Source organism: Eurypyga helias, unplaced genomic scaffold (assembly GCF_000690775.1).
Source record: "Eurypyga helias isolate BGI_N326 unplaced genomic scaffold, ASM69077v1 scaffold5579, whole genome shotgun sequence".
Lineage (NCBI taxonomy): Eukaryota > Metazoa > Chordata > Aves > Eurypygiformes > Eurypygidae > Eurypyga > Eurypyga helias.
This window is the reverse complement of record NW_010272597.1, coordinates 2,156-18,078: the sequence shown is the minus strand read 5'-3', so window position 1 is coordinate 18,078 and position 15,923 is coordinate 2,156. Positions and strand designations below refer to the sequence as shown.

The 15,923-nt window shown below is 43.6% G+C and overlaps 1 protein-coding gene across 1 annotated transcript in view; it reads right to left on the bottom strand.

The window, feature by feature from the left end:
* ABCC3 (ATP-binding cassette, sub-family C (CFTR/MRP), member 3) overlaps window positions 1-4,140 on the bottom strand; it is a 35,263-nt gene extending 31,123 nt beyond the window's left edge. The window contains exons 1-3 of the mRNA XM_010159168.1: window positions 3,970-4,140; window positions 2,610-2,735; window positions 1,589-1,726 (exon numbers count right to left, since the gene is read on the bottom strand). Coding sequence (XP_010157470.1) covers window positions 1,589-1,606 — 18 coding nt within the window. The 5' untranslated portion in view covers window positions 1,607-1,726; window positions 2,610-2,735; window positions 3,970-4,140. The remainder of the gene's footprint in view (window positions 1-1,588; window positions 1,727-2,609; window positions 2,736-3,969) is intronic.
* Window positions 4,141-15,923: the final 11,783 nt, after the last annotated feature.

Below are 15,923 nucleotides of genomic sequence, written 5' to 3'. Positions count from 1 at the left end.
TGAATACTGCACAGTAGCTGCTAGCAGGAATGATCTCACAAAAGCATGCACGTACTCTGTAAAGTGCTTAAGAACATGCTTATCTCCAAGCTTTTCATTAAATTGTCAAGTTCAAAGTGCTTATACATCTTCACTGCATGCAGACAGCCTCTGGAATCAGGGCTACATGACATCCTTTTAAATTACCTCCAGGGGTTCTTGCAAGATCATGTCTTAAGCACAGGAATTGTCAATGCAGATCAGAGAACATCCATTTACTTTAGTTCCTTGTCACTGACAAGTAGGCAGTGTTAAAATAGTTTCAGAAGAAGCTGCAAAAAACCCACCATATTGCATAATAACAGTTCCACCTGCTCTAGAGAGATTCCCTTTCCTACTCATAGGAGTCTGCAGCTCACTTTAAATTTCTTGCTATGAGGGTATGTCCCTATACAGCCCTTTCATGCCCTAACAGAGTTGTGAATGGTCTCAGTGTTCACTTAAAACGTTTAAACCTTAAGTGCAAGAGAAAGAATATTTGGTCCTTCGCAGCTGCAAGAACAGGAGAAACATTACCCATACCTGTTCCAAGGCTCTGCACCCATAATTTTAAGGTGATTAAGGGGATTCAAACATTGATAGTCCAATATTTGTACTTATTCACCACTACTACAGTTTTAAAGTTGATTTAAGCGGTGTTTGAAAGGGTCTCACCAGAACTGCACCTATTTTCTTGCAGAAGTTCTGCAAAGACTGTCATTTAAGGTTTAATTCAACATCCGCTGGAGTATTTACACTAGCCCATTATACCAAAATCCTTGCTAAAAGGATAATGCTGCCAATAGTTACAAAATAGTAAGTCTAAAAAAAAAGAAAACGCCAAACAGAACAATCAACACTGATTTCACTGAGGAGAAGCAATCACCTTCATGTTTCTCAAACACTCCTTTTCACTCCTAGTCTTTGATGATCTAATCAGTGAAGCAATCCGCTTTGCCCTACTTAGTGAAATTCGTTTCTGTGAAAAACTTAACAACTTTCTTACTGTGGGAGAACCTGCTATGTTTTCAAACAGGAATCATAACCGCCCAGGTTTCTTTCCTCTCCTTCCAACTTGCTGTTCCCTATTCACAGGCACAGTTGGCAACAAAACGCTGTCCTCAGCACATCAGGCACTGACTAAAGAAAGCCTATGGAGCTGTGTACCGTGGCCAAGCTGCCTAAGCGAAAAAGGAACATTACATATTAAAATGCATCATCTCTAATTACTACCCATCCCTGTTTGAGCATGGCAAGGGAAAGGGGCTGCAAAAGGGAAGGAAAAAACCCAAAAGAGTCTGTTCTAATATACATACAGCATTGGTACAGCCCTCACATGTCTATCAGGTTTCCAGTATAGCCTTGGGCTAAGCAAAATCTGCTTTTTGACGCTGCATTAGAAATCCCAGTTCCCTTCAAGTTACACAAGTCTGAGCAAAGGCAACTGAATCAAACTCTCCAGCAAAAGCTGGGCTCAGATCTTACTGCAAACTCGGTGATTCATTCCCTTCACAGAGATGTTAATGCTACATTTCCCGTTCTCCAAGTGCCAACAAGGATGGCATGTTACCTGTGCTGTTGTAGTCATGATCTTAGACCGGAAAGGCCCCACGGCACAGAGCACAGACAAAAACCAGAAGATAATGAGCACTCCAGAGGACTGAACTCCTCGCAGCCTTTCGTACTGAATAAGCAATGTAGCTAACAGCTGTGAAAGTAAATAAAGGAACATGTGAACACAGGCATATCCCACTGCTCCCCCTATTCACACTCACGGTTGGCAGCTATTACAGTCATCATCAGCAACAGGACCTCTTCGAAATAAAGCCCCATCATAACTTTACAGAAATCAATGGCAAAACTTCCTCTAAGGAAAGCAGCAAATCAGTTTATGAAACAATTTGGTTTTACTGTTTTCAGAGCCTCATCTCCAGAATTCAGTTTCTAAACCAGACTTCGTACCTAGGGCTAGGCAGGATTAAATGTTAGTTACAAACACTTTAAACAGATGTAAGGGCTGTCAGTAAGGGCTCCAGTCCAGATGGGCAATCGTGACTTCTCTAGACAAACAAGGTTTTAAAAAAATATCTAACCGAGGGAATTAAAAACTTAATGGGCAAATTTTACTGCTTCATTTTTCATACAACAGACACAAGCCTGTTTTTTATCCCAGGCAAAGCAAATTTCGTTGCTGTTTAATGGAGGAACAACCACCAGGTAAGTGAGACAGTTTTACAAAGTCCAGTGCAATACTGAACAATGCACAAACCGTGCTCGATCTTATCTCCCTGCCTAGGCAAAGTCATATCCAAATTCTCTCCACACCTGGATCACAAGCCTGGAGAAACAGAAGAGAGCAAGGTGGGGGGCAGAACAATCTCTCCATTATAAAGATTTTAATTTACGTAGCTGAATCTACACGAGAGAGATCTGTAACTGTGGCCTTTCTGGTAAGCAAAAGTTGTTTCAGTAATACAAATACTAATAATTCAGTTAAAAGAGTACAGGATAAGGCAATGAACACAAAGGAGCCCTTTTTCTCCTAAGAAAGTCACTCCTATTGGTCACAATAAACAGAAACAGCTACTAACCACAGTGATGCCAACGATCAACGGAGTTACAAAATAGACTGGTGGAGGCGTTCTGTTTTGCAGGAGCTCGTGGAAGGAGTAGAAGAGATCTGCCCAGCTCACGCACCACAGTAGGACACCAAACAGCTGAAAGCAGTCAAACAGAAACAGCGTTTGGTAAACTCATCTCCAGGGACAGTCAGAGAGCTAGCAAAGCCCGTATGATTCACAGACTCACAGCAAGACAAAGCTGCATGAACAGAACAACACTCTGCCTTGATCGGCTGCAGCCAGGCTACCAGAACCATCCCACTGCACTCACACCAAGGATCTCCTCTCAGCTGCTTTCCCAGGGATTTGCAAGCACAACCAAAGACTCGTGTATTTACCCGTTTTTTTACCCCATACAATTCAGTTTTGATTGGAAACACAGGCAGCATCCAGATTAAAGGTAGACATGCCATGAAACAGAAGCCTGAAATTCTTCTCCAGGAATAATCCTGGTTCTCTCATGGCCTACGGAAAAGGATTTGCTTGCTTTCTTAAACCTGGTCGTTTATAAACTAGAGGTGCTGTTGACACCAGCCATCTCTTAAGCACAAGATGCAGATGAAACCACATAGCTATTGGGTGGGTAGAATGGCTTGAAAAATACCTTTTTGTGCTTACTTTCACAGCGAGATAAAATTCTCACTAGACCTACCTTAAGGTCTTTGATTTGTAGCTTTCAGTGGTTTAAAGCTTAAGTAAAGTTGAAGTGGCACCGTTTTGGCTCAACAAAGAGGTGAACTCTCTTCTGCACAGCAATCAGCTCCTCACTCTACCCAGAAAGGTGGGCTCACAGGATACATTTCGTTACAGATGAGTTATCCTTGGGCATCCTTCCTCAGAAATCTGACCATACACTGTCGGTTCCTATAAGCAAGTTCTCAGTTCCCCAATAAATCAGAGTGGAATTTTGTTTAAACCGTACTGCAGCACTTGCTTGGATACTGAACTAACTCTACCAATCTCCAAATGGCACATTACTTGAGGAGCACTGCAAAGAATCATAGAATGGTTTGGGTTGGAAGGGACCTTAAAGATCATCTAGTTCCAAGCCCCCTGCCATGGGTAGGGACACCTTGCACTAGACCAGGTTGCTCCAAGCCTCATCCAGCCTGGCCAGGGATGGGGCATCCCAAACATCTCTGGGCAACCTGTTCCAGTACTTCACCACCCTCTCAATGTGAAGAACTTCTTCCTGATACCTAATCTAAACCTCCCTGTTTTCAATTTAAACCCATCACCCCTTGTCCTGTCACTACAGGCCCTTCTAAAAAGTCCCCTCCCAGCTTCCTTGTAGCCCCTTCAGGCACTGGAAGGCTGCAAGAAATCTTACCGTCTTGAACCTGCACAACACGGAAAGCACAATGTAGCCTCTTTTGTGGTGCTTTAGGTAGAGAAGATAAAAGGGTAATGTAGTCCATAGGTAAATGCTGGGGATCCATGCTAGGATGGTATTCTGGAAACACGGTGTCAGGTCTGGATTATCAGTATGTATCGAAAGATTTGAATCCTAGAAAAAAGATGAGACACATTTATTAATAGAGAGGCAGAAGCGCTGCCAATTGCAACATCTGCTTGAAGTTGTATCCAGATTCTGCTGGAGTTAGCGCACGGCCTTAGTAACAGCTTTCCCAAAATATCTATCCCAACCATTTGTGGCTAATCTGCTACAGTAGAAGGGCTAAGTGCAGTTATAAAGAATGGGGAAAATCTTAAAAAACAAAGCCCAACACTCTGCCCTCCTCTATCTCAGAGCTGGACACACATTTGGTAGCAGACAAACCCCTTGTATTTGTGTCTTTGCTAAGGCTTAGTTACAGGTGCTGGTATCGCCGCATTTCCCAGGCATTCCCAGCCTGGAGTGCAACTGCTAAACACAGCTCTTGAGGCAAAATCCTCCACTTGAGAACTCACCCAACAAGAATGTCCAGCACTGGAGAAAATGATCAGATTTAGATCAACTGAGCGCTGACCTGGGAAAACCCCCTCCATTTATGACTGAAATTTTGTCCTTCTTACTCATATGCCTCCAAGTGTAATTACTTCCCTATTCTAAACAAAGGGAAGAGGAATGCATTGCACACGCAGGTAGGAATATGGGGTTTCTTGCAAACATTGCGAGCAATGCTTTCCAACTCTGACCTTGAATGCCACAACTCACATACGCAAGTTGTACCTAAGGAGCTGAATGTACCGCGTGCAAACACACAGTTACACAAGTTCAAACCAAAATAGAAAACTCAGTGCAGTTAAGGGGAACTTGGTTTTAATCAAACCTACTGGAAATTCACAACTTGCATTTCGCCATCTGATGTGTCATCTTAAATGTGGTGTAGATAAATACTTCACTTGCAGGAAATGTAAAATTACTTTGTTGTACTAACATTACGAGCAGATGATAAAACCAAGATATCCATGATTTAAATATGCCTTATCTCTTCCCTAGAATCATTTACTTGTAGCTAATTATTTTCGGGTATGAGCTCCCAGTAGAAGTATGTTTCAGTGAAGCTGAGCCACTTCTCCCCACCCCTTATAAATGACTGACTGACTAGTCCTAATAAGAATTCTCCAAAGTATTTCCAGTCCTGTTTTTGTTTACCAACACAAAAGAGATGAAATGCTGAAAGCAAAGGTTGATTTTAGGGAAATCGAAGAGCTACAATTTGCCGACAATCTTTCCATTTCGGCGATGACTGGTCAGAAGGGACATGCATCGTGGCATCAGTCCACATACATGAGAAAGAGCTCCTAAGCATAATGAAACTCCAGAGCCTTGGCAGGTTGCAGGATGGTTTGTCACTCAGCACTTCAGCTTTGGCACAAACGAACCCCCTGGCAGCGGGGAAGGGTGGCACAAATCCATCAGCTGCGCATCTGAGCTGCGCCCTTCAACGCTGCAGTTAGTGCCTCTCCAGCCGAGAAATGGCTTTCGGAGGCACGCAACACCCAGCGTGGGCCAGGGGAAGAAAAACATTCCCACTGACGTAAACAGGTTTGTCCAGACCTAAGGGAAACTTCAGCCACAAATCAACAACGGAGGGGCAATTACACTGCAATTCAAACCCAAGATCACACCCAAACAAAACTCCAGCCTCACATTCAAACTATTTCTGTTTTCCTCCAGCGAGCACGTCTCGGGCACCAGAAAGGAAGATAACGTTTAAAGAGCACCCTTTTTTGGCTCATCATCAAAACATTTCAGCATCTCTAACACGATAAGCAACCCTAGCAGCTACCCTGCCTCAGGCAGGAGATGCCCTCTAGAAGTTTGGAGCTGAAGAACTCTTTAGTTCCAAAGCAGGAGCTTATCTACTATCATTTATTCAACAAAATACTAATTTCCTCTTTAAATTACATGTGGTTCAGCAATGTCTTCAGCATGTTTGCAATTGCACTCCTTTTGCTTGCTGGAAAAAAATCCTGGAAAAGGAAAGCTGAGGAAGAATAGCAATAACTGGGCATTGAGTAAAACAAAAGATTCTGTTTAAGGGAAAAGTTATTGAGGAGGAAAAAAAAAAAAAGCACTCTTAATTTAAACCTTTCCTATAAGACCAAAATATCCAGAAATGGCTTTCTGTCTGACAGCAGCCTAGAAACTGCCCCAGATGTCCATTAACTTCGGACTGAACACAAGCTGACTATTGTATCTAAGACACAGACTGTATGGCTGCCAAGCCATTTTAAGGTTTTCATTAACTCTTGTTTAAACAAGGCGAAGGACTTGCATTTCTGAATGTATAACTACAGCTGGCCAGAAAACAAAAATTCTGTCCTAAAAACACACGTAAGGTTTTGAGATTCGGTTGAATTATCCCTGAGAATAAAAGTGGAACCTTTCCAAGGCTATGTGAAAGAACAAGAAGCAGCACCCACCCAATGACCCACAAGAGCCTACTACTTCCATGGTGCTTGGGAAACAGGGATGTGGGCTGAAGGAGAAACCTACACCCATGGTGACAGACCTGACTACTGGCTATCTTGGTAATGTTTTCCCAGGTCTGATTCCATCCTGTACCAGATAAACCAGCTTTCCTGGAACAGATCTGTTTCTGTAAAAACTTTCCCTTTCAGCAAATGGTGTTTTCTGAGATCAGACTCCTTCCATCCTTGCACACAAGGAGAGGGGTTCCCGTTAAAAGACAGTACCTAGAACATCTGAGTAGTGTAATTCCATGGAAATTACTTGCTCTCCCTAAGACCAGACCATGGTGGACTGAAGCTGCTATGCCATGTGCCATGTAGCAGGGGCTCCGCTATGAATTACAATTATTATTACTTTTAAATCTGGGAATCTGAAAGTTGCGTTTCTTACCACATTGCTTACCAAGCTGGATCTGTTTTCCCAGAGCTGGCAGTTCCGTTTTATGGCTTTCTAAATCACCACCCTGACAGCATATATTCTAACATCCACTCCAACTCATTTTGAGTCAGAATATGACACAAAGTCGCCATACAATCTATCTTGACCAAGCCAACATTGTTAAATATTGATAAATACCCTTCAATTCAGCAGTAAAGTTAGGGAACTCCACCCTTGAGAACAAACACAAGAAGCAACGGCTGGAGGGACACACCAGCTCTTTTACTCCTACATTTAAGGTTCCTGCTTTAATCTGGCTTTGCTTTCCCATATTCTGAGGTCAGTCCTGGTAAGCAGAGCAAGTTTAAATGCTTCTTGTGTTCCATTCTGATTGAGGATGACAATACCCACCCTGGGCTGTCTGGGTTTGAGGGTTTTCTTCGGACTTGCTACTGAAAGAGGTATAATATGCTGGTGTTGGACAGCACACACATTTCTCAGCTCACGGCTCTGTGCTGGCCTGAGAGCCCCTCAGTTTCCTCTGTGCATCACAGGGTGTCTCAGGGTGCCCTTCCATGAAAACCCATTGAAAACACTGCCGGCAGCTCGGTGACCCAGGGCTGGGGTGACCCGGAGCCAGGGGTGACCCATCAACAAGCATCTCGCAAGGGAAAATCATAGTATCACAGAACAGTTTGGGTTGGAAGGGACCTTAAAGATCATCCAGTTCCAACCCCCCTGCCATGGGCAGGGACACCTTCCACTAGATCAGGTTGCTCCAAGCCTCATCCAGCCTGGCCTTGAAGACAAAGCAACACATGTTGGGAAACACCACCTTCTCCAAGAACCTCATCCCAGGGAAACTTTAACAGCCAGCGTGACCATCACAGCTAACATCGCTATCAGCTCACTTCCCCACAGGCAAATCTTAAGGGCAGTAACCTGTGACCTCTTCCTAATCCAGACTCCCACTGTGCTCCATGGCTCCTCCAGACTGCCAGGAGCTCTGTGGCAACTGCCTGTAAGCAGCCGCATTTCCTTGGATGCAGTATCATGGATCAGACTGGAGGCTCTGCTGGTGAGGTACAACACTACAGAAATACCAGCCCACTGTACCGAACTCCCTGGGCACACAATTTACTTAATCCTGTAATAATACTTAAATGCAATGCCAACATCCATGGGAAAAGAGATTAGAGATGCTTCTTACAGCTTCTCAGCAGACAAGGTGTCCCCTGGAGTCTAAAACTTACAAATTAGTGGGGTTTTCTGTTGATCAGTTAAGAGTATCATTGACACTGTCCCTTGCAGCTGCTTTCAGCCATACTCATCACTCCAGTCACAGCCTTTGGATAAATGCAACCCTCATATTAAGGGCCATCTGTGCAGCAGGACTTACATTTAGATGAGCAGTTTTAAATACGTGATCTTCATTTAAGGGTAGGTATTCAACAGGGAAGCTCTGGGCAACATTAAATCTGATCTAATACTTATGCCTTCCTATTACACATTCCCCTCTGGAAAAGAACACTGATATTAAAGGGCATCCTTAAAACTGGTAACGCCTTCAAAGGAAACAAAAGTTCAGCGCAACGTCTTGCGTTTCTTGTACATCACCTCTTAAAGCTTTCAAAGAAAAGGGGGAACAAACAGCCTAAAGCTAGGTTGAAAAACAGGAACAGGGCAATTCCTGTCTATCCCTTTCCCAAACCCCAAGGACGACATTAATAGAGCCTGCTGAGAAAGACCAGTTGGGGTTCTGGTCTTGGGTTTGTCTAAACCAACTCCTACTCTGCTACAGAAGTTTAAAATAAAAGTGCCTGATGCTGGCTTTACCCGGCATACAGCTGATGCTGCAGTCACGCTCCTCAAACAGCCAGCGACGGAAGGCTTCCGAACCCTAGGGAAGACTAACAATATCTTTCATAGTCTCAAGCAGTTATCTTCACTGAATAGATAAATTAATACGTGTTTCTCCCTAAAGTTTCTACAGCGCAAAAAGAATCCGGAAAAGCACAGGAAAACACAAATTCATTCTTTATCTGCTGGGAAGGGATCTGTTGTAGAAGAAATTGTTAGTGAGAACTTAAATGCAGAGCAGGATCTTCCTGCCCTCCTTTTGCCCCTAGATCTGGTAAATACCCTGCCAGCGAGTTTCACTTGCACAGCCCGGAAAAAAAAAAAAAAAAAGGATGTTCTTTTCTTGGCTCTACCACAGTGCCTCATCCCATGAACGAGGATGGCTCTGCAGTGGTCCTGAACCACAACACCAAAAACCACCAGGGCTCAGCCTCTCCATGTCTCACCTCCCACGTCTAGCTGTTGTCCATCTCCTCTGTTTGGTCCCTCTTGGTAAACTCTTGGGGGTAAACTCTAACAGTCATTTTAGAGCACAAGTACCAACAAGCACTCTGCTCCAGGTCTCCAGAAGGCTGCCAGTTTCAAATGGCCTTTTCAGAGCAAGATCAGCCGTTCATGTTTCCAAAGGAACAATTTGACCCTTATGCACAGAAGGAGTAAGATGCTTCATTAATCCATGGTGGCTGATGCACAACTCAATTCCTTCACATGATTACATGAACAACCCTTTTTTTTCCCCCTGGCACCCCTTAAGGGCAAGAGCTAATGACATTCTCCACAGCAATACTGCTTGGAAAAAGAGGTGACAGCGAGAGGACATAAGCATTTATATTACTGCACAAACCACACAGTTAATAACCAGAATAGTATCTTCCTGGTTACAAAGCACACTGCAACAGGGATCTACATTAGTGAGGGACACCATGCAGTACGCTGAACTTCCTTTTCTAGCAGTAAAAGGATCTTTAGTGGCTTATTTTAATGGATCTAACAGACCTGGCACAAGTTCGTAGCCTATATGAGTTACCGGATGGTTGTGGAATAACTAGTTGTAGGTTTTTGCTTGAGGTTTCATAGTACAAATGGTCCCAGCCATATAACTGTGGACCAGACCTCCAAAAATCAAGGTACGGGCTTAGTGTCAGGTGTTACACAAAACAGTAAAGTGTCTCTTTCTTCTCCTTTCAGTTTTTGGGTTTTAAGAGTAGACATTCAGAGCTTCTCTGCCATCATGAACAAAAATGAGGCAGGATGAAAAAAAAAAAGCAGGTTTGTATTCTGCTGAAGTCATGTGACCTCAGGAAACGGGGCTTTCAGAAAAGCATCTGTAGCTGCAGAGAGATGAAGTAGAAGCTGACCACAGGAGAGAACCTGCATCTAAGACAACATACACCTGAAGTGAAAGTACAATCCAGCTACTTCAACTGGTTTAATAGCAGTCAGGCTTCTTGCCTGGCCAGAATGACATTAACTGAGTTGCAGAAGGGAAGGCATAGTGCAACCACAGAGGCACGATGCTCAGGAATCAAAAGCAGGATTGAGAGGATAAGGAAACAGGATCATTCTTTCAGCCCAACAAAGTCCCCGACTGCCTTTTAGAACTGATCAAAGTTACGAACTGTTGTAGAGAAAATTGCTGTTAATTGCATCACCAAAGGCCTTTCCTAGGGCCTTGTGCAAGTACAAATAAAGGAGTGGGTGGCTGTACTTCAGCACAGTAGGGGGGTACAGTCTTAATTTGAGCCACCCCATCTTCTTTCAGTTGAAAGGAACAGCGTAAATCCAAGGATCATAATTAATGTAGCTCAATTAAGAAGAGGTAGGAACAGCTGAAGCAGCTCCAAATGAGATGGTCCCTACTTTATTTCTCCCCTTCCTTCCGTGACTCCCCCATTTTAAGCTGGCCCATCCTTTTGGGCTGATGTACAACAATAATAAAAGGGATTGTCACCAAAAAATTGTCATCCGTGCTGCTCTGACACTCCGCCTGCCTAGCAGGAGCTGGAACCAACAAATTGACTGCAGCAATAATGAGATTTTAGTGTCTGGTCAAGGCTGTCTTTAATGTGAGAGCAGTGTGGGAGTTCGGGGGGCAGGATACAAAGGTGACACGCCATCTCAAACATCCAGTGTTGGTCACACTCTTCAGCTGCAGGGACACTCATTAGGGGAGTGCCGAGAAGTCAAATGCAGCAGCAGGCTAGAGGACAAGGCAGACTCTGGGTGCTAATGAGCTTTAATGCCAAGATTAAGCCTGGTTTATCACTCACAGATTTGACCTAAGCTCACCTAACACAGACAAGCATTACACTCTACAGACACTCTCTGAGTTAATTTGCACAAACCGTACTCATCTCTCAGCCAACAGACCTACTTATTGCAGTCATTTTTATTGGGAAAAAGAGTGAACTCTGCAGTCTGGTCCTAAACCATGACAGTAGTTTCAGAGAGAAAAAGAGCTTGCAAAGCCCCAGTGGGGACAACTGCTCTACACCTCCCTCCTCCCTCAGCTATTCTCTCTTCTCTTCCCTTCTTAAAGTGAATGATGGCCCTCAGTGTTGTGAAGTCAAAAATTCAGAGATAAACAGAAGATGGGATCAGGTGACTACGGAAAAGGAGTATGTTAATCAGAGAAATCGGAGCAAAGGCACAACTGGTCTGGTACACTGTTTTACCCCAAACCAACTGCACGCACAGCTTCTCTCCAGTATCAACTAAGTGATGTAAATATAAAGCTTAAAGCTTGATTTCTGACACCCAGAAATCCCATTTCTAAGAGAATCATGTTCTATGATCTGTACAAACACCCTGCAGCTGAATCTGCCCAGCCAGTACTGCTATGAAGAGAGCAGCACCATCCCCGAAAAGCTGCCGTCAGACCACACTGGCCCGACCGCAACATGCTGATGATGCCTCAAACACCCAAACGGGCCAGGGCTTTCACACTTCGCCACTAAGAGGCTTAGGCATGGAAAGTGAATTTTTGCAGGTCACCAAGGCTTACGCAAGAGGCAGCAACTCTGTATGGGGGCAGGAGAAAAAAGGGAAAACAGAAGCAGACAGAAGAGCATTGCTGCATATGCTTCCCCTCTTACCCTGTTCTAGTTCAAAGCTTTATGACACCAGCACATGACACTACTGTAAATTATCTACGTTTTATTACATTGGCTTCACCTCTCACGCTGCTGTAAGATTAGCACAGGGACAAGGTGCCAGCTCATGCAGGCCCAGCGCAGAATGAAGGCTGTTGGTTGTACAAAAGCCTGGACACGTTCCTGGGAAGATCTCTGGCTGCTTGCCGCAATGCTCTCCTCTGGCTCAGCCAACTAAGGTGGGACTGGATAATGGCCCATCATATTCACAGCAGTATCAGGAGACAAATGGAGCATTAGCTTACTGGAAAAAAATCAAAGATCCCACTTAATAAGTTCCTCAAAGGAATTTTTTAAAAATTAAAATCTAAACGCTAATAGTCCCTTCATTTTAATATATTATAAATTTACACATGTAGAAAGGAAAGGATTACACCTCCAGTGGCATCACAATTTCCCTACCAGGTAGGTTAGGCTCGTCTCAAAACGCTTTATATTCTTAACTGTCAGGACTAAATAAGTTTCATTTTAAAGAGCTCCTCATGCAACTCAAACTCTGCTTCAGTATTATCTCTTTTCAGGAGGCAAATTTCATAGCATTCCTAAATCCCAGACACCACATCCACCAGCTATGTCACTTCAGCTGAAACAGTCAGAGCTGTGACCAGAGCAGAACAGAAGTGTTGGAAGCTGAAGAACATGTATGACCTTGAGTTTTGCTACAGAGAAAAAGTATCCCTGAGGGGCTGTAATCCTGCCTTAAAACACGGTGGGACGTTGCCTCCCTAACCTCTGCCCCATCGCACAGCATCCTCAACTTTTACTGTCCCACCCCCAGGAAACACACACGGAAAGGAGGCACAAGCGGGCTTTTGTGCTCCCACAAAGCAGCATTGCACCTGGGCAAAAAACAGATTCCTCTCCCCTTGGGCATGCGGTTTTTTTTCTTCCCAAAAATCCTTTTTCCTGCCATTCCAGAACTGCAACCGGGAATCCCAGAAGGGACTCAACCATGCTGGTCATATTTTGGCGGTGCCAACTTTATCAGCTGCCCCCATTCTCCTGCCTTGAGGACTGTAGTGTCCGTTTGACCCGGGAGTGTGCTGGTCTGAAATGGCAATGAGTGCTTTCCTTGGAAAACATGAACAATCACATCCACATAGTCCGCTGAAACGAATGTCATTTTCATGAGCTTCATTAATTGACACTGTCATTGAATGACTCCATAAATCCTTCTTATTGGCAGCTTTCACTGGTATGCAGTTTTGCTCACAACCCTCAAATTCAGACCTTGTCTCTCCCAAACAGATTCAAGTACAGTCTATTATGCCGTTTACACACAGATGAATGATAACAGGTCCTGGATAATAATCCAAATCTAATGATAAATATTTATATTGCTCTTGACACTGAGAATCTGAGGCCCAAATCCTTTAGCAATAGCGTCCATTCAACTCAAGAATCTTAAAATCTTGGAGGATTTGAGCTCCAGTACTTAATTGCTTTCAGGTTCAGGGTGTTACTAACACAGCTACCCTTCGACAGGGCATAACTTCGCAGACCTGATGTCTGAAGAGACCATTAAAGTGACCTATTCTCATCTCCTACCTAAGAATGAACGCAGGTACCTGACGCAATCATTTCTGAGAGATTTACAGAAGATTTACTCGGTTGTTTGAAGCTGGACGCAGTTAGCAAAGATTATGTGGCAATCCGTATCACGTTTAAGTATCTATAAACACTGAACATTCTGTGTTTATCACAGCGTGGCAGAAGGGGAAGCTCATGTATAAAGAACAGTCAGTCTGGACCATACCATCCTACTGCAGAACCCCTCCTTGGCACTGACCTGCTACCACCTTCCCTCTTCCTCTGCTGGAACTAATGATGAAAATCTAATGGAATAATTGAAATTAAACATTTTATTATTAATCTAGGGCCAAATCACAGGAGTTGTGTTGTTTTTTTTTTTTAAATAAACTTGTACACATGTTGCAACAAGTACGCTGGTTGTCATCTTCCTTGAAAGAAAACACTTCTTCCTTACTACAGCTACCCTAAGTCATCTTGAACTACACAAAAATTTAAGCATAATGCATAGAATCATAGAATCATAGAATGGTTAGGGTTAGAAGGGACCTTAAAGATCATCTAGTTCCAACCCCCCTGCCATGGGCAGGGACACCTTGCACTAGACCAGGTTGCTCAAAGCCACATCCAGCCTGGCCTTGAAGACATCCAGGGATGGGGCATCCACAACATCTCTGGGCAGCCTGTTCCAGTGCCTCACCACCCTCTCTGTGAACAATTTCTTCCTGATATCTAATCTAAACCTCGCTGATTTCAATTTATCCCCATTACCCCTTGTCCTGTCACTACACGCTCTTGTAAAAAGGCATGATGAAGCAAAAAGGGAAATTATTCAGAGACGAGACTGGTGGCATTTTGAGCCAACAGAGCAGGAAGCTGCATTTCCAGAAAGCAGCATTTTCGTCCAAATCTACCAAAATTTCACAGCATGACTCAAGGTGAAGGAATATGTGCAAACCTAAAGGTTAAACGGGTGCTTGTATGAGACTCTCTCAGACAAGACCGAGGTATTGTTTACTTTTGAGAGTTGCTGCAACTTCCTGTCGAGTTACTCAAGAGCCTCTGGATGAAGAAGGAGCCAGCGCTCCACGTGGGATGGGGGAAAAAACCAAAAAGAAGATATCTCTGAGGATACCAAGACACAGGGTAGGCAAGGCAACGGAGGTCTGTGGGCTAAGCAGGATCAAAAGGAAGAAGCCTGGATCTCATCCATAACTAGACTAGAAGTTGTGGTCTCTCCTTTGAAGTGCTCTATCATTTGTCCTACCATTTCCTATTTATGCTGTTTAAAAAAATACCCACACCAAAACCACAAGCTGCTGCTTAAGCCTCTGCCAGCCAGCTAAGGTGTTTATACACCCCAGCATCCCAGGAGTACCCAAGCCCTGCAGAGCACCCCATGTTTTATCCTCACAGCAGCCATAGTGCAAATTCTTACCCAGAGACCGAGCCGCGGAAAGGCAACATGCCTTGACACTGGAAGAGAATCTGGTCTTCCCGCTCCTGTTGTTTAGTGGCTACACCAAAGCACTTTCGCAGCAAACTCTCCCCAGCACTTTGTTCTTCTCTCAGAGCAACCTCTCACGTTTTACTACAGCGGAGGTCATAAGCAACAAAAAAGCGATAACTCACTAGTATCTACTTCTCCAGGACAGATTGTGGGTCACAGTAATTGGCACGCCTATCTAGCACACTTACTATCACACAGCAAATATGTGACACAATAAATAGGAGGTAATTATGGGCAATAGTAAATAACACACCTAAGGACTGCCTTGTGTGGGTATCATTCATCTCCCGAAAGGCATTTAGCATGGGAAGACTGCTAGGAGATACTAACCATGAGCTCTGACATCTCAGCTGAAGTACACAATATGCTTCTAAGTGTTCAAATGAAGAGATGGCTCGTGCTGTATTTTCAAAAAAATAATACTTTCCGTTGTTCCTCTTTTATATATAAAATACTCTATATTTGTACTAGCAATTTGCTGATTCCATGTTCAATAAAACAGTAGAAATCTGTAACAGCTTCTGGCTGCAAGCTAATGTGACCTACACCATTTCCCTTAATTTCTTATTTCTAAATTGGGTTGAACAGGAAATTATTTTGCCTCTGCACAAACACACAAAAACCCAACCGGTTGATGTTTCCAGCAAAATTCCCCACCCGGCATCAGGGTGAAGAGTTGAAACCTTAACACTTCTGATAAGGAAAAAACACCCCAAGATAAGTCAATCATCTGTTAAAGTTGATATATTTCAATGTAAACATTTTCATGAGTTAATTTCTGAACTGTTTTGTTTTGATTCCAACCTCCTTTTTAACAGAAAAGTACTGTGGTTGGTTTAAACTCCAAAACAAGGAACTGTTTAAATTGGAACAGCGTGTTTCCTTTCGCTCAAAACTTTTAAAACCAGTATGTCGTTCAGCTTCCAAAAATA